The following is a 17,926-nucleotide window of genomic DNA, read 5'->3' on the forward strand; positions in this document are numbered from 1 at the left end:
CCAAAAAATCTTCATTTAAAAATGCCTAAAAAGAAACACAAAGTTCGATTTGTCTTCACGGCTGTAAATAGTCCTTATTATGTTGGTTGAAAATATTACCAATTTCAAGTTATAAAGTCCTTTTTATAACAAATTAAATTTAAAATGAATATTGCCTCGTATCATCACAAAATTTGTAGCACAGTTAACATATGTACATATATATACACTGGCGAAAATATTAATAGGGACGCGACATTTTGCCAGTTTTGACCGACTATTTTTTTATGTATATAGGTTACCGCATAACTTTGGACTACTTACACGCGGGAAACAGATTTAGGTACGAAATTTATACACAATATGAAGTATAAGATATCTAAAGTGTAGTTCTCATTAACTCACAAATCACGTTTTATGAGTTGTGGCAGTCTTTTAATAAAAGCCTACACAGCCAAGTATTCAACACTTCTTGCTACGTACATATGTGTCTTTACTTAAACATATTATTCCAAACCTTTTTCCAGTGAATTGATTTTGTGTAGAAAAAATATTCTGTTAACGTCGGCAAACATACATCCATATATTAAAAGGAAAAGGAATGTCGGACATTCTAAATTTAGAAATTGTAACCTATATGCAAACACTTTGAGTTTGCCTAAGTGGCAAAGGACAACATGTACGATTCGAGTAGTGGTAGCAATGAGGGCAATGACGATAAAAGCAAATATGCTGCGCAGATAAAATACCGCAGTGATAGACAGAGTTGCGGACAAACACTTGAACAGACAAGCAACGAACAGAGCTCCGGCAGTCACTCCGGGGCCAACAAGCAACACTTTCAAATACGCGTCGACAGCGTTGATGACGACAGTACCGCGCCAATAACGGAATCAAATTCCCGTGAGGATCTCATAGCAAGCACTGAACGCATTGCTGATACTACTCGTACGCGAGATTTTCCACGTAAGTTGCCCTTGCATCAATTCGATAGTTTTTAGTGGTCACAATTGGTTGTAGAGCGTTTTTTTTATGTCTGAACATATGTATGTATAAAATTGTATAGGTTTTCTGTCAGTTCCTGCTTTACGCAACTCCCGGCCATTTTCTGATAATTTTGTAAAGCGCCAAATCTCATCCAGTCCTGCGAAAAGTGAGCGTGCAATACGCTCAAGCTCGACAGGAGGGAAAATGCGCGCTAGACGTTTGAGTCAAGACAGTGGAATCGTTTCTGGTCGGTTATTTGGCGGTTTGGTAAGTAGGAGCCCGCTGGTCCGCCTATAAAGTCTTAACGTTCGCATGTATTGGATTTCAGGAAAACGGGTTTCTCGACACAGTTGTTCCCACTAAACATTTCGCCAAGTCATCTGATAATTTGTATAATTTTTTGGTTAGTGAAGCCGCCACAAATACCTATAATCAAAATCATATAGATCAAGACCTTCATCAAACGAAAGAAGAAAAAACGCAAGTCATCATACCGTACACACCCAAATTGGTTGAGCAACCACCAGGGGTGAAGAAGGCAACTTCTTATACAGAAAAATGGCTTAATTCCACCATGTCACGCGCCTTCGGCCATCTGAAGTCGAATTCTATTGCGATACCACTGCCTACTCATATCGAAACTGAGTCGGCAGAACCGAGTCCGACGCAAGCATTTGGACCAAAAATCGTGAATACCGAAGATATTCCTGGTACAGCGATGCGCCGAGGCTTGGGTCTGCATTTAAATACCACACCGGCAGACGGTACGAACCGTGGAGGAGATCACGGGGTATCTGATACTTTGACTGACGAAGATCAGGGCGAGGTAATGGAATCCGCACACTCAAATATCTTAATTGATCAGTTCGGATACAAGCAGCTAATAGCAGCATCACGCAAGAGCTCTTTAGCAGGAAGCAATTTTAACGGTAGCCATAATGGTAGTCGAAAAACCAGCAAAAGTCACAGCGCCAGTGGAGATGAGAGCGATGCTCGACGCATAAGTAAACAAGACAGAGAGGTGAAATGCTGATGTAGATAATTAACTTGTAGCACGCGAGTATAACTGTTTAAATCTTACTTTAGGGGCTTGATCCCGAATCTTTAATGTTTCGTGACGGACGTCGAAAAGTCGATATGGTACTCGCGTGGGAAGAAGAGGATTTTGGTGTAATGACTGAGGCTGAATCACGTCGTCGTGACTATCGGCGCTCCTTTATGGAGAATCTTATCAAAGAAGGACTAGAAGTCGAACTAGAAGACAAGACACAGTCATTTAATGAAAAAACATACTTCTTGAAGATTCATTTACCTTGGCGTCTCGAAACCCGGCTGGCAGAAGTTATGAATCTGAAGCTACCTATCAAGAGATTTATTACAATCTCTGTGAAGGCGTCATGGGTAGGTCTGATGGCCTTAGTTTTCTAAAATCTCTGTGAAGGCGTCATGGGTAGGTCTGATGGCCTTAGTTTTCTAATAACTTGGCATTAATTAGAATATCCTTAAGCGTAGGATGAAGAGAATGTTGTGGCGCGAAATATGCATTATTGGAGGTCTGTATGGAATCGACTGACACGCAAAATTCAGCTTGATCAAAGTGTTCTAGAGGGTGAAACAACCTTTAAAGCAGCCACTGTAAATGGCAATCCCGAGGAGCAGTGAGTATAGCTTTCGCACAGTAAAATTCAATGGGATCAAATGTCATTCCTCTAATTCTATAGGTTCATCGTCAAAGATCGAGCCACCGCATACACGAGCGCTCAACGTTCCCTAATGGTTATGCAGGTGCTCATTCGTACGCCCTTCGACGACACCGATCGCGTCGGCATTCGCCGTTTACTCAACGATTCCACGTATTTGGCTTGTTTTCCTCTACATGAAGGTCGTTACGATCGTCCACACTCCAGTGGAATGTCATTTGATCGCCGAATTTTATATCTTACATGGGCGCATCCCTCACAGTGGTATAAAAAGCAACCTCTATGCCTGGTGCGCAAGTACTTCGGCGATAAAATTGCCTTGTATTTTTGTTGGTTGGGATTCTATACAGAGATGCTAGTGTATCCGGCTGTGGTAGGTACCTTGTGTTTTCTCTACGGGCTTGCTTCACTGGACTCTGAAGACAATACGCCAAGCAAAGAAATTTGCAATGAATATGGAACTGGTAACATTACGTTATGCCCACTCTGTGATAAAGCCTGCAGCTATCAACATCTATACGATTCTTGTCTCTTTTCTCGCTTAACTTATCTCTTCGACAATCCGTCCACTGTATTTTTTGCCATATTTATGTCATTCTGGGGTATGAAATATCGGTTTTACTTAAATAGGAGTTATTTTTTTACTTTAACTATTTCAACAGCAACTACATTTCTGGAGTTATGGAAACGCAAGCAATCGGTACTCGTTTGGGAATGGGATTTACATAATGTTGAGTCCGATGAGGAAAATCGTCCGGAATTTGAAACGAACGCCACTACTTTCCGAATGAATCCAGTCACCAGGGAGAAGGAGCCTTACATGTCCACTTGGAGCCGTGCCATCCGTTTCGTCATCACCGGCAGTGCCGTCCTGTTTATGGTAAGAATACGAGTACATAGTAGGTATTTCGGCAATAAATCATTACTGAGTATGTGCTTTGATTTCAACCAACAGATCTCGGTTGTGTTGTCCGCCGTTTTGGGTACCATCATATACCGCATTTCCTTAGTTTCGGTTATTTATGGTGGAGGGGGATTCTTCGTGAAGGATCATGCAAAATTATTCACAACTATTACTGCAGCGCTTATTAATTTAGTCGTTATAATGATATTGACAAGGGTACGAATGTGTGCATGTTTTATTCCGTAAAGTTTTTGAAATTCAATTCCAATCTGCATTTTAGATCTACCATCGCATGGCTATCAGATTGACGAATTTGGAAAATCCTAGAACACACACCGAGTACGAAGACTCCTACACTTTTAAAATATTCTTTTTCGAGTTCATGAATTTCTATTCATCGCTCATCTACATCGCTTTCTTCAAAGGGCGTTTCTTCGATTATCCTGGCGATGACCAAGCGAGACGTAGTGAATTCTTTCGCCTAAAAAATGACATCTGTGATCCGGCAGGATGCTTATCGGAGCTGTGCATCCAACTTGCCATCATTATGGTAGGCAAGCAGTGCTGGAATAACTTTATGGAGTACTTGTTTCCGAAATTCTACAATTGGTGGCGACATCGCAAGCACAAAGCGGCTACCAAAGATGTCACCCACTTGCACATGGCTTGGGAGCAAGATTACCACATGCAAGATCCAGGGCGCTTAGCTCTGTTCGATGAATATTTGGAAATGAGTAAGCGCTTAAAACAATTAATGTATATTTAATATGTAAATAAATTACTAAAAAATTTATGTGCATTTCCAAAGTATTGCAGTATGGATTTGTTACGCTGTTTGTGGCTGCATTCCCTTTGGCACCACTATTTGCGTTGCTCAACAACGTTGCTGAGATCCGTTTGGACGCCTACAAAATGGTGACGCAGGCGCGGCGTCCGTTGGCGGAACGGGTAGAAGACATCGGTGCCTGGTATGGCATTTTACGTATTATCACATACACAGCGGTGGTGTCCAACGCATTCGTGATAGCCTATACTAGCGATTTCATCCCTCGCATGGTCTACAAATTCGTGTATTCAGATACGAACACACTTGCGGGATATATTGAGCATTCACTCTCGACTTTTAACACATCCGATTATAAAGAGGAGTGGGGTGCCACAAGCAACGAGAAAGATCCCGATGTGTGCCAGTATCGTGGGTATCGGTGAGTACATGGTATATCATATGCATACATACATATTTATACATTAGACTGCATCATTCCCCAAACAAACAAAAAAATCTGTGCTTTATTTCCATTGGAATTATAAAATCAACCTTATTTTAACAGCCAAATTCATAAAAAATAAAGAAGACTTTAATTGCTTTATAAATCGAAAAGTTTTGTGAAAGCTCTTTAAACCTATTTTATTATTTAAGAATAAGGCCATAAAACTTCCAACAAAATAGTTCGGAAAAATATTAAGATTTACGGGAGCTGGACCGATTTGAAAATACCGTCAAAAATTGAGTTTTTTATGAATAAAAATAGTTTCTTACGGCCATATTATTAACTTGTCGTTATTCTTTCTTATTCAACTTCATGAAGCTACTGAAAAACTCAGGCACGGTTGCAGTGGAATTATTTTATTTATTACAAATTTTCAGCGAAAATGCTACAAATGCAGACTACAGAGCACAAGAAGGTTAAATTTTAAAATTAGAGCATTGCATTTAATAAACAATAACGTTGCTGCCTTTTCAGATTCTTTCCTGTTTCTATTTCACATTAAGTGGATTAAAAAAGATAATTACAAACTAAAAAAAAAAACAGTTTATATTTATTACCTGCAAGTATTTTTAAAGCAATTCTAAAACTCAGTAATGCATTTAATGAATAACATGGAATAACTGCCTTATTCGCCCGATTCAGACCGAATAGTTATTCCCCGGGATAGCATTCTGACTTTCTTACTACGCATTATTCCGTTTTATTCTATACTCTCCGGACACGCTGAATGTATGCATATGTATGTACATTTACGTATTTTGAGAAAGAAATTATATGCCATCACGTACCTCGTTTATTATATACTTAAAGAATCTTGTCGAAGTTTTTGAACATGCNAATCTTACAGTTTTTTAGACAGGGGGCAACCCCATTAAAATTCTAGCTAAAAAAGATCCGTCTACTGTCGATACAGAGTATATTCGAGAAAATCTCGTCAAAATGCGTTCGACTTTCCTTTATACTATGTATAGATAAACGTCTAATAGACTTATTCTGACTAATTCTCCTCAATTCCGTAAATATTCTTACTCTGTCGTATGACAAAACAGTTTAAGCTTAAAAAATCTCCATAAAGACATTAAACAAAATTTCGACGGAATCGTAATAATGAGATTTTTGATTTTTCAAAGATTGGCATAAGAAAAACTTGAATAACCTAACCACATAGATGGCCACTTTGCATTGCCAGTAAAAATGCAGTAACCATTAAAGTTATATATGTATCACGTTTTTCCTTTATGAAATCATGCAGTAAATTTTTACTGATGAGGAAATTTCATTTGCCTTACAAGTAAAATTATTATTGATTTATGAAAGTTCGGTAGTTAAAATTCAATGCACAAGGTAAATCTTTAAAAAAAATTGCGTTAATTTTATTCTTTCAAACGTTTATTTTGAACATATATAAGTATTTATTATAAGCTGTTAGCTTTTCTTAAAACAAGCAATTCAAAATTGAAATCGCTAAGTTTTTGTCTTCTGGAACGATTCACAATCCCAGCGAATGAAAACCACCACTCTACGGGCGCTGGATGTGTGTTTAGACAATTCGTCGTGGCGTCTCGTTCGACTAAGTGTAAAATTGTTTCCTGAAGATGATTTCCTAAGTCTCCGGAAAAAACACTGAATGCTGCATTTACATGAGGCGATTTTATAGGCGATTCAACATTGCTCCAGAAAAATTGCTCGTGTAAATGGTGATTCGAAAATCGCTTGCCTCAAAGTAACCAGCAAGTCAACTTTTGCAGGCGATTATCGCCTGTCAAAAAATCGCCTCATGTAAAGGTAGCTTAGTGCAAAATTAAGTGTAATAATTTTACCGGTACTTTCTTCCTCGAAATCAAGGAATGATTTCTGGGGCGCTTGTGGCAAAATACGAGTTTCGGCATCCGCTATTTTACCATACTTCACCACAAAAGTATTGATCATTTTCTTCACTTTTTTCTTCTGTTTGCGTGGTTTCTGTTTCTAAGTGAGCTTTTAAAAATCGTAGTTTTATAGAAGGAATAGTTATTGCGGCAATAACAACATCCCAAGCGTGGGGTTGCATTAAGACATATTTTTCGAATGACACATTTTTAGCCTTAAGGGCACTATAGAAGGGACAAGGTAACCAAAGTAAATCCATAGTATTTTCGCCCTGAAGAAAATCGATCGCTTCTGCTAATAAAGCATAAGCTTTACGTATTCGTCCAAGTGCTCAAGCACATCATTAAGAATGGTAGGAATTTTCAGACGGTAAAAAGGTATTAGCACGAGGCGATTTTGCGTTCAAATCACGCAGGGTTGCTCGGAAAAAGAGTTGAATGGCTAAATGTTGGCTGGCGACCAACTTTGTTTAAAGCGATTAGTTGAAAGACCGTTCAACCAAAAGTAGAATGCATAGTTGAACAATGCAAACGCCTTTTTATGGCGAATATTTTGATATTTTTTATATTTTGAAAATTTGCTTAGAACTACACGTAGAATTCTTCTGTGCCATTCAGGCATAGCAGAAAAAATCTCCCATACAAATGGACCCGCCCTAATATACATACTTGATTTTATATTCTAACTCAACTTTTTACATGAAAAAAATATACTTACAGTAATGGACCTCATGACACCGAACCCTATGGCCTGAGCCCACATTATTGGCATGTTTTCGCCGCACGCTTGGCTTTCGTTGTCGTTTTCGAGGTAATTATTTTCTAACTTAGATACACTTTTATATAATGTAGCTTTTCTGCAATATCTAATGCACGATTTCTTATCTTTAAGCACGTCGTATTCGTCATCACAGGCATCATGCAGTTCATAATACCCGACATACCCGCCGAAGTGAAGACGCAAATGCAACGTGAGCAGCTGCTGGCCAAAGAGGCCAAATATCAGCATGGCATTAAACGCGCACAACAGGGTGACAATCAGGACTTGCTGAGCATCTTCCGGGATGCCGGAAGTCGTGGAAGTGGCGCTACAATGGGCACAGGTGGTTTTATGGGTCGTGGCAGCTGGGCGCGCCGCTTCAGTCGCCTGAGTGATGGCTTGGATGCCCATGTGGAGGTGGCGGCACGTCCTCGTCGGTCAGTCGAGTCGACAGTGTGGGAAGTTTCTTGACACGAAGAAGAAGATGATGCTGCGCAGATAACTACAAATGCCAAATAGTGAAGCTATGTGTAGCCACCTAACCATGTAAACTAATGAACATTCAAGTGATCATCTCAATTTGTTGATCACTTCCAAACGCGCGCATACCTCTCTATGTACACACATACATAAATACATACATACATGTACATTAGGTTGGTCCAAAAATACACAGGAAAATCAACTTTTTTGGAATTTTCTTGCTACCACCCTGACCAGAAAATGGAAAAGAAGGACACCCATATTTTTTTTTTATTTTGAAATCGTTTAGTATTTGACCGCGCCGGCACAAAATTATGAAACAAGTTTCTGGATAGGGTTTTTTCATCATTGAGGTGTTTCACCGCTAAAATACGTGATGTTGGGTGCATTCCAAAACGTCAAATACAAAGCATCAGTATATTTTATTTCCATACCGCACTTTAAGAAAAAGTCTAACTTGCGCAACCTAGCTGAAAACTCGCATCTAAGCATGCTTGCGCACATTTGGCATTACAAGCTGTTGAGGCTTAGTTATAATGCTTTTTATTTTGACGTTTTGGAATGCAGCCTTTATATTCTATCTTATTCCAACTAATATACATGAATATAAAACAATTATACGCTTTCAGACCTGAACTAAACCGATCATAAGGAAGTTTCGCATACGCGTTGAACACTTATAAATGGGGTGTTCACAGTTCGTTCCAAATTGACAACCCTATTCGCGTGCAATGACAAAACTCGCCGCTATAACTTGTGTCATGTTTATAATCAATTGTCACGTTTACGTATGCAGGGGGCAATCTGAAAACTCCAACAGTGACAATTGCTATTATTTTTGTGATGACCCATTGAGTACGTGAGTCAGTGGGGGACGCACGGGGTGTGTTTTAATATGGCGCATATATATGTATAATATGGCGTCTATGTATTAAAACACCCCCGTGGGTACGCCACTGACTGACACGTAGTTTAGTTTAAGTAGTAGAAGTAAAAATTCAATACGCTAGGAAATTGCGTTGATTTAAATTTTTTTTTTTGTTTGCTGACGGTGTTAGGATTTTCTTCCATAAAAAATGCACTGTTCTAAGATAAAAAGTGCGTGAATCGAATCTCTCTCTACTTGGATTCTAAAATCTTTTAATAAATAATCTACAGTATGGGTCACACTAACCGCTCCTTTTCGTTGTCCCACCCGCGACAGAGGAATTTCGGATTTTTTTTTTATAACAAAGCAATACTTTTTGTGTAAGTTTTTGCTTTCAATTATTCGTGGTTCTTTTTTTAATTTCAAGACATCAAGTTCACACAGAAAAGTGAAATAAATTCGAGAGTTTCCGCAAAATATATCTGCTCAAAAAAGCAGGTTCTTTTTTTCCCACCCGATTTTTTCCCATACAAAAGTAAGTTGGAATTTTTTTTTCGTATTTTGTAATAACGCTTATAATAGTCAATTAGCGGTAGCTTTATTAAAATGTAGAATTGATGAGTACTTTATACTTAGATTTTAAAAATAAAGTACATTTTTAATGTACAAATGTCCCACCCGTGACGATGGAATACCTCATAAGTTTAATATGTATGTATTTATCATTATTGTTCGAAGATTTCTGAAGCGAAATATTTTTGATCAATCTATATCTTTTTATAGCAATTCTACAATAGAAATGTATTTGCCCCATCGAAATACATACACCGCGTGTCATAATTATAAACGCACCACATAATGACAAATTTTAACAGTTTATCCACAAACCTGCATACTCAAAATCTTTCTAAGAAATCTAATTAAGAAGTTCGAAATTTTTACGAAAGTTTGTGGAATTGTTTTTAAATAATGCACATAGTTTAAAATTTGGATTTATTCGGTCTTTGTTAAAGATAAAATAAAATTTTTATAAAAAAAAACACGGGGACACGGGGAATATACGAAAAGCTTCAAAGCCCCGATTTTAAAATAAAAAACGCGGGTTCCTCATATCTAATATTCATCAGTTATGGGCTGAACAAACAAATTCGAACCACCCTAATGTGCATGTATTGTATTCGTATTGGTCATATGCATGTTTAAGTGTATTTGTCAGATTATATATCGCTAGCTTAGAAAGAAAAGTTGCCCAGTCCCATTTTAAAAATTTTACAGGAGAGGAAAAAATCTTCCTATAGCCATTTTCTTTAACTATGTCGCAATACTTTGAATCAAACAGTTTGCGCGTTTAAAGCAAAGCAAAACTCCATAAGAATCAAAAGGATTCGATATTTATTAAAAGATGTCGTATTATTTTGGCCTTATCGGATTTGTGGTGCTTATTTTGGACTTAGCAATTTTTCCTTTTATTGCTTATGATGAGGAAAAAACAACACGAGTACCTTTATAATTTTCGAAACGATGCGTATTCAATTTCTTTAGCCTCCTATGTCAAAATATGAGTTTTCATAAAAAGTGGACTTAGCAACTTTTCACTCTAAGCTAGCGAAATGATTCTGTATTCGATATTCAATTATTAATCTGTTTGATTTTAACCGGGTCATAATCATTAGTTTACATTTTTTCTATTTTTTTGCGTGATATGTCATTGTAGCTTATTAGTATTAACATTATCGCTTAAACTTTTCAAATATTGTACAATTTTAAACACCAATAAAAATAGAATGACCTTTAAGAACATCTCTCGAATCTTAGCTTTTTTTATGGCGGAAGGGGAAACAGAACAAATCCACTATAACAAAAACACTATTGAACATCTGCGGATCTTAGAAATTTATAGACAGGTGGCAACTCTGTAGGAATTTAAAGTACTAAAAATAATATTCCTACCGATACGGGTTATACTTAAAAAAGCTCGTATAAATCCGTTCAGTAGTTTTTGAGATTAGCGTGGTCAAAATATCCCGACTTTTATACTATGTGTGTATTGAAGATAGCAATTTTTAAAATGTGCCAACCCTACTCAAAAAGTTCAAGTTTTTGTACATGCGAAGGCCAGGCCCTTTCATTTTGTATCTCATTTTGTAATTCAAGCTACTTGTAGAAAAACTCGAGCAAAGTCCAAACTGTGAACGAATATCAAAGAAACTTTAAGGGCCGGTTACCCAAAGTCTGGTTAACACTAATCTCTGGTTAAACATCGTCTCTGGTTGAACATCGTTATCGACGTTACCGACTCCCTGTTATATGAATGGAGTCGAATACGTCGATAAAAATGTTTAACCGGAGATTAGTGTTAACCAGACATTGAGTAACCGGCCCTTAGTAAATAGGAAACCGAAACTGTTAGCTGGGACACTGTTCCCATCGATACCAAGTTTGTATATGTACTGTAACATATCAACGTTCCCCTAGCAACATTGGTATTTATGAATACTTATCAAATTAAGTTTTGAAAATTAACATTTGTATGTGAACACGGATGTACATAGGTACATTTTTGTAAATTAAACATGGCAAAGAAACCTACAACAGAGGATATTTTCTATGATCATTTAACATTAGGTCTGATGGGAACACTTGGTAAATGAAGGGATTATTGAACCATGATCTTATAATACATAAGTATAATATATGTATGTATATACCTGAATAATTATGGTTCATTTATACACAATTGTTTACTAATGAAGCTAAAATACCGCGCGTCCGCAATGTCTCCTGTGAACATCGAAAACCTTGCGAGAAAGCTCAGGTTGTGAACTGGGAGCAACGACATACGGTCTATTTGCCGGAAGATATGAAGAAATTTTATTTGTCCACAGATGGATTTCTACTACAATGGAGCTATCAGTATGCACGTAGGACCTTCATATAATTTTCTTACGCGTGTATATATGTATGTATGTATATACATACATATTAATACATGGATCGCATTTAATTTCTTTTTCAGCCAACGATTTACGCCGGGTAGGTTATATTCATCTCCCACATCTTCAGCAGATTACACTCTTACGTGAGAATTTCGAGTCCTCAATCAGTTTGAGCACAACCATACCGCCAGCCAAAAGTTCTACAACTAATTTATTGGAAATAGAAAGTCACGAAACAACAACAATTGATGGTATTTCAGGAGCATTTGGAGGATTGGGAGTTGTTGGTGATAACATAAATGGCGAAATTGATGGTGTAGGTATTCATGGAGGAGCAGGTTCCAGCGCTGTACCATTGGCAGTTGGAAAAGATCGTTGGGGAAATCTAGAGCCCGTTATAACAACCAAGACTAAAATTTTCGAACTAAATACCATTAATGATGTCGCCAAAGTGTGTATGCTCTATGAGTCAAGTGGTTCTAATAATCCCAAATTCTATCTACTCGAATTGAATGCAATGAAGTGGATATTCCTATCAGATACCTTCAGTGAATACTTGCGCATGGCAATAGCTCACTTAGGTCTACCCTACTGGGAGCTGTGCTTCTCCAATATTGGGTTGCCGTCGTGGACTGAGGTAAAAAACGCTCCTTTTAAAGATTTATCTATATTTTATTCTTAAATGTTTATTAGCAATTGTTCATGCTATTGGCCCCACACTTGCTAGAGGATTTTGAGCCACGTCGCGGGCGGCAAGTAGATCCTGCACCAGAGCATCCTTACAATATTATCGACACCTCTGTTTTTCGCATCAAACCAAAAAGTTCTATCAAAGCGGTATCATCAAGAAAAAATGTCATGTAGATGCCTCGGAGCAGAGTGTCTAGATTTCGGCGATTTTTTGTGATTTTTTTTCCTTCAAATAAATTTTTTCCATTTATAAAAATATACAAAACTTATTTTTCCACGATGATTTTACAGAAGGGGCTAATGAACTGCGTGATAAACTTGACTTAACAAGCATATTAAAAGACTGTCATAAATTTTTAATCACCCTAATCGAAGAACTTTTGAAACGATTACCTAGTCAATTAAGTATTTTAAAAAAAGATTTGATTTTGCCACCAGAAAAGTGTTTGAATCACCAGAGTGTGAGTTTCAGGGAACTGCTAATTCACTATTTGACTATGAAGGAAAGAGAAGCAGCGCTAACTGAATATTTAAATCTTTTAACTTTCCCATGGAATAACTTTTTTCAGAACGGCATTCCATCCGACTCTGAAGAATTTTGGATAATTGCGTACGGAGTGAAAACCGCAACAGGCAATAAAATGTTTAGAAATATAAGTAAAGTAGCCTTCACATTATTATCCTTGCCGCACTCAAATCCTTAAGTTGAGCGCGTTTTTTCCGTAATGAATTCAACAAAAACTAAGATTAGGCACGTCCACATACAACTTTGGCGTTGCGTTGGCACTGGCGTCGCTTTGACAGCAGCGTGTGCTTGTTACAATGAACGCTTAGCAGAGAATACTTTATCATTAAATTAACATACTAGCGGCAGACAAATCAAAATTTTATATCAATAATTGAATTAAAAACTATATGTCTTGCCAGCATTTGATTAAAAAGGATGATTAAATCACATAATTTTGATTATTTGGAACAGCTGACGAACGACGCGTAAGAAAAGTTGAGAGTTGGCCATCTTTCTTCGTTGCGTTGGCGTAGGCGTTGCCCAACTTTGGTTATGTGGAGACTTTCATATAAGCTCTGATCCAATAGCTCTGATCCAGTACTCCATGAACTTACAGGATTTTTCACGAACTTGCAGGAAAAATGTTCCCGTACTCCAAAATCCTCCAAAATCATGTAAATGAGAGCGTCTTTTGGAGAGTTGTGTAGAGAATGAAGTTGCAAGATTTTACCCGAACTTTTTCTTCTGGTAAAATCATGAAAAGTGTCAAGCAATCACTGGTTGAGGTTTTTACAGGAAAATTGTTTTTTTTTGTTCCCGTACTTTTTGTTGTTACTCACCTTTTACTCTCACTTCAGAGAGTAATTTTGCTGTATGACAGATTTACAGGATTATTCAGGAAAAGTATTGGATCAGAGCTTCTACCAGAAGACAAAGTTCGGGCTGCTAGTAGATACGCGGCATCTCGAAATTTTCCATTTTATCAACGCTTTTACCACCTGGAAGAGCATACAACCGCAATTATCAACAAAGTACAAAAGCCACAACAAGGTCTGAAAGTCACTAGCTGGCAGCACCTCGGGCAAAGACAAAGAAACTTTGCTGGCAACGTAACAGGGCAATTGTCCGGCCGGTTTTGAACTATACAGCGCCCGTGTGGTAACCAGGGACTAGTACGACGCAGCGGATTTGCCAAAACACGGCGCTCAGGACAGCGACAGGATGCCTTCTGATGTGGCCACAACATCACCTGCACGACGAGGCCCACATACTCCCCGGTAAGGAGCATAACAGAATGCTCTGCAAGCAGTTTTTAGTCGGGAGACGCAGACGTGGCCACCCAAACAGACAACTGCTTGCAGAAGAGCCCTCGCCCAGGCACGTCAGGAGGCATCTCTACGAACTGACGGACGAAGTGCAGAGGTTCAACAAACAACCTCTGGACCCGGCATCCAATCTACAGGCCTTGAACGACATTCAAAGAAAGGCAGTCTCGAATTATGTAGACTCCCGACCTGTGAAAGCCGTTGTGGGCATACAACAACCAGATGTGGACGAGACACTCGGACCACAATAGCCCAACAGCGCTCTGGTTACTGCAGCAGGTTGAACTCATACGTGAGCAGAATAAACGAACATGTTCTAAACGAATGCCCGGCATGCGGAGAGACGCCCCTTGACTCACAGCATCTCTTCGCATGTCCACTGAACCCCACCCTATTGACGCCCCTGTCCCTGTGATAGACCACCTTGGGGCCGAACGCTTCCTAGGGCTACCGCTAGTAGTTTCGCGGCAATGATTGAAGGATTAACCGATCTGGGCGGGGTTGTTGTAGCCGCTACAACAAAAACAACAACGCTAATAAAACATTCTCACGACAGCCGGTTCTACGTACCGGAATGACTCGGGTTTTACCCGACCAAGGGCTGTTGTTTCGGCGATCTAACCCCGTTTAGGTCGGCGAAATCCATCAAACTTTGCGATTCTAGGGCTACATCTGCTCCGTACCCTTCTGCTCAGAGCTGGTAGAGTCTAACCCAGGGCCAGAAATTTACACCTGCCTCGTATGCCAGAGACGACTGCATACAAACTCCACCTCGGTCAGGTGCAATGCCTGTGGCGGGTGGAGTCACCTCCGCAACTGCTAAAGCCTACGTACGCACCGGAAATGTACCACGTCGTTCGTGGCCGCATGCTGCGCGAACCGGACCACCGCCACGGCAAACCACCCCCGGGCTGCACACAATCAACACACGCACACCCCAACACAACACAACAATAGACACACAAACAAACACAACCCGTTGAATTGCGCCGGATACAATGTGCACCGTCGAGATCGCGAGCGAGAGGTTTAGCGTTCATCGCGCACCACACCGTGCAGTATCGTCTGCTTGAAGCAGACATCGACCGCAGGGATACCATCCTAGAATGTCAGGGTATTGTTATCCNCCACGGCAAACCACCCCCGGGCTGCACACAATCAACACACGCACACCCCAACACAACACAACAATAGACACACAAACAAACACAACCCGTTGAATTGCGCCGGATACAATGTGCACCGTCGAGATCGCGAGCGAGAGGTTTAGCGTTCATCGCGCACCACACCGTGCAGTATCGTCTGCTTGAAGCAGACATCGACCGCAGGGATACCATCCTAGAATGTCAGGGTATTGTTATCCGGTCAGGCGATGTTAAGCTCGAAATATTTAACATATACATACCCGCTGTCACCAGCTGCCCGGCAGGATATCACCCTGAAATAGGTGCGCTCCTCAGAGGTGAAAACCGTATGGTAGTTGGTGACTTTAACGCGCACCACGATCTTTGACACTCAATACTGTCAAATGATCGTAGGGGAATACATCTGGCTGAGCAGATAGACGATTCGACATTCTTCGCAATGAACGACGACGCACCCACCAGGATTATGGGCAGCAGCTCGTCAGATCTAACAATTGTCAGCGCTGGTCTGCTAAACAGCGTATCATGGCGACCTATGCTGACCCTAGCATCAGGCCATCTGCCCATAGTCATCTCGATTGATAAACCTGCCGACTTTGCTTCCGTGGATTGCCGGACTTATGTAAACTTTTCCAAAGCTGACTGGAAAGGCTTCACGGATGTTACTGAGGGCGCCTTCACTGCACTGCCCATACCAACCGACGTTCATGTAGGTGAACGTAAGCTCCGCAGGGTTGTCACCGCTGGTGCAGCTCGCTGCATCCCAACAGGATGTATTAAGGATCCACGTCCGAACTTTCCTGCTGAAGCGGCTGTTCTAGCCGATGAGCGTGACAACCTTCGTCAGGCCGATCCCAGAAATCCCCGTATCAGGGATCTCAATTCGGAGATTCGGCAACTTGTGAACGTACATAAGCGGAAGAAATGGGAAGAGCATTTGAAGTCCTGCAACTTCGCCTCTGGTGTGAGGTCGTTGTCCAACCCGACGAAGCGTGCCGACAGAGTCGAAATAGACTTTGGTGTCCACGCTTTTTCGGACCCGGAGCGATGCGCGAGCTATTTTACCCGGCAGTTCATTCTGCATCCTTCGGTGGATAAAGCGAAACATCGAGTGACCAGAAGGCTGCACAAAATGCCAAAACCCAGTGCGCCTCTTGTTTTCACCAGCGGTGAGGTAAGGGTAGCCATCGGGAAGGCGAAAGCCTCCAAAGCCATTGGACACGACGGAATATGCATGTTGATGCTGAAAAATTTGGGTCCCGCGGGAGTAACATACCTAACGGAGGTCCTTAACCTATCTATGGTCACTCTCGTCATTCCAGAAACCATAAACACTCAGATAACTCGTGGCCTTAACCGAAACCGCCCCTGTGAGAGAACTATTCTAGTAGCGTTGGACCTGTCCAAGGCGTTCGACACCGTCAGTCATTCAACACTACTAGAAGATATAGAGGCCTCGTCACTCCCACAGGGACTCAAACGGTGGTCGGCGAATTACCTGAGTGGTCGACACTCGTCAGTATTTTTCAGAGACAAAACTAGCAAGCCACGTAAAATTAAACAGTGGGTACCGCAGGGTGGTGTCCTGTCCCCACTACTGTTTAATTATTACATTTCAAAAGCTTTCTCTTCTTGCTGACGATTGTTCGATCATGGCGTCTGGGAATGGAATTGATGACTTGTGCTCGAAAGTAAACGGTTATCTCGCCGAACTCTCTCGCTTCTTCACTGCAAGGAGCCTTGCCCTATCCCCTGCGAAATCCTCGGCAACCCTATTCACCAACTGGACGAAGGAGGTCGAACTGCAACTGGGTATTCACGTCGATGGCGTAACAATACCGACGGTGAATAACCCGACAATCCTTGGGAGTTACCTTCGACAGTCTGCTCTCCTTCTCGGCGCCTACAACCGCAATTGTCAACAAAGTACAGAGCCGCAACCATGTTCTCAAGTCGCTGGCCGGCAGCACTTGGGGCAAAGATAAAGAAACGTTGTTGGCAACGTACAAGGCAATTGGCCGGCCGGTTCTAAACTATGCAGCGCCCGTATGGTCGCCGGGGACTAGCAGGACGCAGTGGATGAAGCTACAGACCTGCCAAAATACGGCATTACTAACAGCGACCGGATGCCTCCTGATGACACCCCAACACGACCTATATGACGAGGCCCAGATGCTCCCAGTCAAGGAGCATAACATAATGCTCTGCAAGCAGTTCCTTGCTGGGAGCCACAGACGTGGCCATCCCAGCGGACAGCTGCTCGTGGAAGAGCCCTCGCCAAGCCACGTCATGAGGCATCTTTACGAGCTGACGGACGAAGTCCAGAGGTTTATTAAACAACCTCTGGACCCGTCAACCTACCGACAGACCCTGAACGGCATTTACAGTGAATCAGTCTCGAGTTATGTAAACTCCCGCCCTGTGAATGCCATGTTACCTTTTATTTTACAGTTACTTTGTTCATACGATAGTACTGTATCAACTGTACGCTTAAACATTTTC

At 40.7% G+C, this 17,926-nt stretch overlaps 2 protein-coding genes across 2 annotated transcripts; both read left to right on the forward strand.

Annotated features, from left to right (window-relative positions):
• The first annotated feature begins 650 nt into the window (after nt 1-650).
• Nucleotides 651-8,068, forward strand: LOC108371865 (anoctamin-5). Its single transcript, XM_017627475.1, has 12 exons — nt 651-945; nt 1,046-1,233; nt 1,295-1,987; nt 2,053-2,367; nt 2,479-2,624; nt 2,688-3,268; nt 3,329-3,546; nt 3,622-3,786; nt 3,851-4,304; nt 4,379-4,775; nt 7,430-7,520; nt 7,602-8,068. Exons 1-12 carry the CDS (start codon nt 657-659, stop codon nt 7,938-7,940), a joined length of 3,876 nt encoding a protein of 1,291 aa, XP_017482964.1. The 5' UTR covers nt 651-656; the 3' UTR covers nt 7,941-8,068.
• A 3,156-nt stretch (nt 8,069-11,224) lies between these two features.
• LOC108371866 (tubulin polyglutamylase complex subunit 2) lies at nt 11,225-12,636 on the forward strand. Its single transcript, XM_017627476.1, has 4 exons — nt 11,225-11,463; nt 11,574-11,741; nt 11,837-12,393; nt 12,450-12,636. The coding sequence occupies exons 1-4, from the start codon at nt 11,394-11,396 to the stop codon at nt 12,618-12,620; spliced, it is 966 nt and encodes a 321-aa protein (XP_017482965.1). The 5' UTR covers nt 11,225-11,393; the 3' UTR covers nt 12,621-12,636.
• The last annotated feature ends 5,290 nt before the right edge of the window (nt 12,637-17,926 follow it).

The sequence above is a fragment of the Rhagoletis zephyria genome, unplaced genomic scaffold (assembly GCF_001687245.7).
Source record: "Rhagoletis zephyria isolate East Lansing unplaced genomic scaffold, Rhagoletis_zephyria_1.1 Rzeph_scaffold_05276, whole genome shotgun sequence".
Taxonomy (NCBI): domain Eukaryota; kingdom Metazoa; phylum Arthropoda; class Insecta; order Diptera; family Tephritidae; genus Rhagoletis; species Rhagoletis zephyria.

Bases quoted from the DNA above. Each gene is read 5' to 3' on its own strand.
- LOC108371866 (XM_017627476.1), top strand. From the start codon at position 11,394: ATGGCAAAGAAACCTACAACAGAGGATATTTTCTATGATCATTTAACA. The intron at 11,742-11,836 runs GTAGGACCTTCA...TTTCTTTTTCAG, and splicing joins ATGGAGCTATCAGTATGCAC to CCAACGATTTACGCCGGGTA. The intron at 12,394-12,449 runs GTAAAAAACGCT...AATGTTTATTAG, and splicing joins GGTTGCCGTCGTGGACTGAG to CAATTGTTCATGCTATTGGC.
- LOC108371865 (XM_017627475.1), top strand. From the start codon at position 657: ATGTACGATTCGAGTAGTGGTAGCAATGAGGGCAATGACGATAAAAGC. The intron at 3,269-3,328 runs GTATGAAATATC...CTATTTCAACAG, and splicing joins CATATTTATGTCATTCTGGG to CAACTACATTTCTGGAGTTA. The intron at 3,787-3,850 runs GTACGAATGTGT...TCTGCATTTTAG, and splicing joins TTATAATGATATTGACAAGG to ATCTACCATCGCATGGCTAT.